This window comes from Otolemur garnettii, unplaced genomic scaffold (assembly GCF_000181295.1).
Source record: "Otolemur garnettii isolate 467f Iridium unplaced genomic scaffold, OtoGar3 scaffold00018, whole genome shotgun sequence".
NCBI classification, from domain to species: Eukaryota; Metazoa; Chordata; class Mammalia; order Primates; family Galagidae; genus Otolemur; species Otolemur garnettii.
Window position 1 is genome coordinate 25,764,040 of NW_003852413.1, and position 3,095 is coordinate 25,767,134.

Here is a 3,095-nt window from a genome sequence, read left to right on the forward strand (position 1 = left end):
AGGAGACTCACTTGAGCCCAGGAGTTGGAGGTTGCTGTGAGCTGTGATGCCATGGCACTCTACCCAGGGTGACAGCTTGAGGCTCTGTCTCAAAAAAACAAAAAAAAACACCTGGTGGGCCCAATAAATGTCCCTAGCAGGCTGCATGTGGCCCGTGGGCCATAGTTTGAGGACGCCTGCTATAGAAGATAACTACACAGTCAGTGATTACTCTGAAAATTATATGAAATTACCTTTTAGGTCCATGTAATTCCTTAAAATTAGGTTCTGAAAATTATTCTATTTCATCTTTGGGCTTAAGAAAAGTATTGTAAAAGCTTAGTTTTTCTCAGATTATACTGTACAAGTATTTTTGTATATGATAAATATTTTCTGTAAAGCTAAAACTGAGAATAGAAGTAGAAATTTTTCCACATTATTTTTTCCATCCTTGCCATGGTCTTCATATGTTCCCTTAATTGGGCCCTCCCTATTTCAAGTTTCCTTTTTCTTTTTTTTTTTGAGACAGAGCCTCAAGCTGTCTCTCTGGGTAGAGTGCGGTGACATCACAGCTCACAGCAACTTCCAACTCCTGGGCTCAAGCGAGTCTCCTGCCTCAGCCTCCCAAGTAATTGGGACCACAGGCGCCCGTCACAACGCCCGGCTATTTTTTGGTTGCAGCCGTCATTGTTGTTTTGGCGGGCCCAGGCTGGATTCAAACCCGCCACCTATGGTGTATGTGGCTGGCACCTTAGCCACTTGAGCCACAGGCGCCGAGTCAAGTTTCCTTTTTCTTTTACCTCTATTCATTTTTGACAACTGATATTTATCTTCATGTGTTGTTTTGTTTTAATCTCTTATTACCATATATGGTCTTTGTTTTTTATCCAAATGTATCTAGAGCTGCAACTCCTTTTACACATACAAAATCAACAAAAGGTTGATTTAAAAGATAAATGGAACTATTTCATAGTACTTATTGGCTATCTTTTCAGTTAAACTTGGGAACAGTTGGGTTTTATCGAACCCAGTACAGCTCTGCCATGCTGGAAAGTCTATTACCAGGCATTCGTGACCTTTCTCTGCCCCCTGTGGATCGACTTGGATTACAGAATGACCTCTTCTCCTTGGTGAGCATTTCTGACTTAAGTAACGTGATGGATTTTATTTAGGAAAGGATTTTGGTTTTCCTAGAGTATCTGAAATATAATTAGAAGAATATGGTTTTTTTTCTGAAGGTTAATCACCTTTGGGACTAGAGCAAATGACTAATTATTAATTAATATGATAAGATTGAGCCTATGTAATTGCCAGAAGCAAATCCCATTTCTCTACTTTTAAACCCACTTTGAGACAGAATCTGACTCTGTTGCCCCAGGCTAGAATGTTGTGGCATCAGCTTAGCTCACAGCAACCTCAAACTCCAGGGTTCAAAGATCCCTTTGATCAGCCTTCCAATTAGCTAAGACTGTAGGCACCCACCACAACACCCAAGCTAATTTTTCTATTTTTGGTAGAGATGGGGTCTTGCTCTCTTGTTCAGGCTGGTCTTGAACTCCTGGGCTCAAGCAATCCTCCTATCTTGACCTCCTAGACTGCTAGGATTACAGGTGTGAGCCACTGAGCCTGATCAACATTTTTAAGGCCAAAACTCCTTTCTTTCAGTGGGTATGATCCCTGAAGAAGTGGCAAAAGTTAAAAAAAAAAAAAAGGCAGCACCCTTAGCTCAGTGGGTAGAGCGCTGGCCACATACACTGAGGCTGGCAGGTTCGAACCCGGGCCAGACCACCTAAATCAACAATGACAACTGCAACAACAACAAAAAATAGCCACGCATTGTGACAGCACTCTACCCAGAGCCAATAGCTTGAGACTCTGTCTCAGAAAAAGAAAAAGGAGCCTTCTTTTTTTTTTTAATTTTTAAATAATTGATTCAGTGTGATTTTGTGTTTTCCTAAAATAGTAGTTATACTTTACTGGGAAAGCTAGAGTATCTTCACATTTCATTATTACTCGAATTATAGTCCATTAGCTTTAGAATTATATTTATTTTTGGCTTTGTTCCAGAAAGGATCTAAAGCAGCAATTAGTATCATTATTTTTATGACTCCAACAAGGTTAGGTAATTTATCTTTAACTATGATAAAATTGTCATATCCCTCCTAGTGTTTCTTTAAATTAGACTTGAAATCCTCCCCCCCCGCCAGTCACTGGTTTTGGGTTCCTCCTTTGTATAAACACAGATTAGCATTGATGCACAAGACCTTACATCTGCTGATCTTATTGTTGCTGAGAGAGACCTGTCCCAGGAGAGTGGGCTGTTTTGCAGTTGGCTGCTGTAACAGAAGTTCTTTTTCCAACTTTTAGTTCTTAAAGGACTTTGAATTTGTCATGCCTTCCAGTTTGTGTTCTTTTAGAAGTGAATGAAGGCGAGGCTTAAATTGACACAGTTTGCAAGTCCAGCTTTGAAAGAAGCTCTGTCAAAAACCAAAGCCCCAACTATTTTTGCAACTTTTCTGAAAGTATAAAAAATTTTAAAACAAAAACAAAGCCAAGGTCCCCCAAAACTGATTAGAAATAGGAAGTTAAATGGTTTTTTTGTTGTTGTTGCTCCCAAATTGTGGGATTTTAGCGTAATTTAACTTTTTTTTTTTTATAAATAGCAAAAGAAGAAATAAGGACTGCTGTCAGAGTAGGATTTTTATTCCAATAGTGTTCTGAAGTTAAACCAAAGATAGTGTTAGCAGTAGATAATGCCGAAAATGCATGCTCATGGGGTTTTTTGTTTGTTTGTTTTATTTGAAGACTTGGTTGGTTAATTTATGTTTTTTCCTATCCCAGGCTCGAGCTGGAATCATTAGCACTGTAGAGGTTCTAAAAGTCATGGAGGCTTTTGTGAATGAGCCCAATTATACTGTATGGAGCGACCTGAGCTGTAACCTGGGGATTCTCTCAACTCTCTTGTCCCACACAGACTTCTATGAGGAAATCCAGGAGTTTGTGAAAGATGTTTTTTCACCTATAGGGGAAAGACTGGGCTGGGACCCGAAACCTGGAGAAGGTAATGGATGTACTGAATGGGGAAAGAATCAATCAGAAATTGGTACTTTTGGCTC

General features: G+C 39.6%; 1 protein-coding gene across 2 annotated transcripts in view; it reads left to right on the forward strand.

The window, feature by feature from the left end:
* NPEPPS (aminopeptidase puromycin sensitive) overlaps positions 1-3,095 on the forward strand; it is a 129,314-nt gene that overhangs the window by 104,531 nt on the left and 21,688 nt on the right. For both annotated transcript variants that reach the window (XM_003786441.3, XM_023511323.1), the window contains 2 exons: positions 975-1,109; positions 2,821-3,040. In XM_003786441.3, coding sequence (XP_003786489.1) covers positions 975-1,109; positions 2,821-3,040 — 355 coding nt within the window. The remainder of the gene's footprint in view (positions 1-974; positions 1,110-2,820; positions 3,041-3,095) is intronic.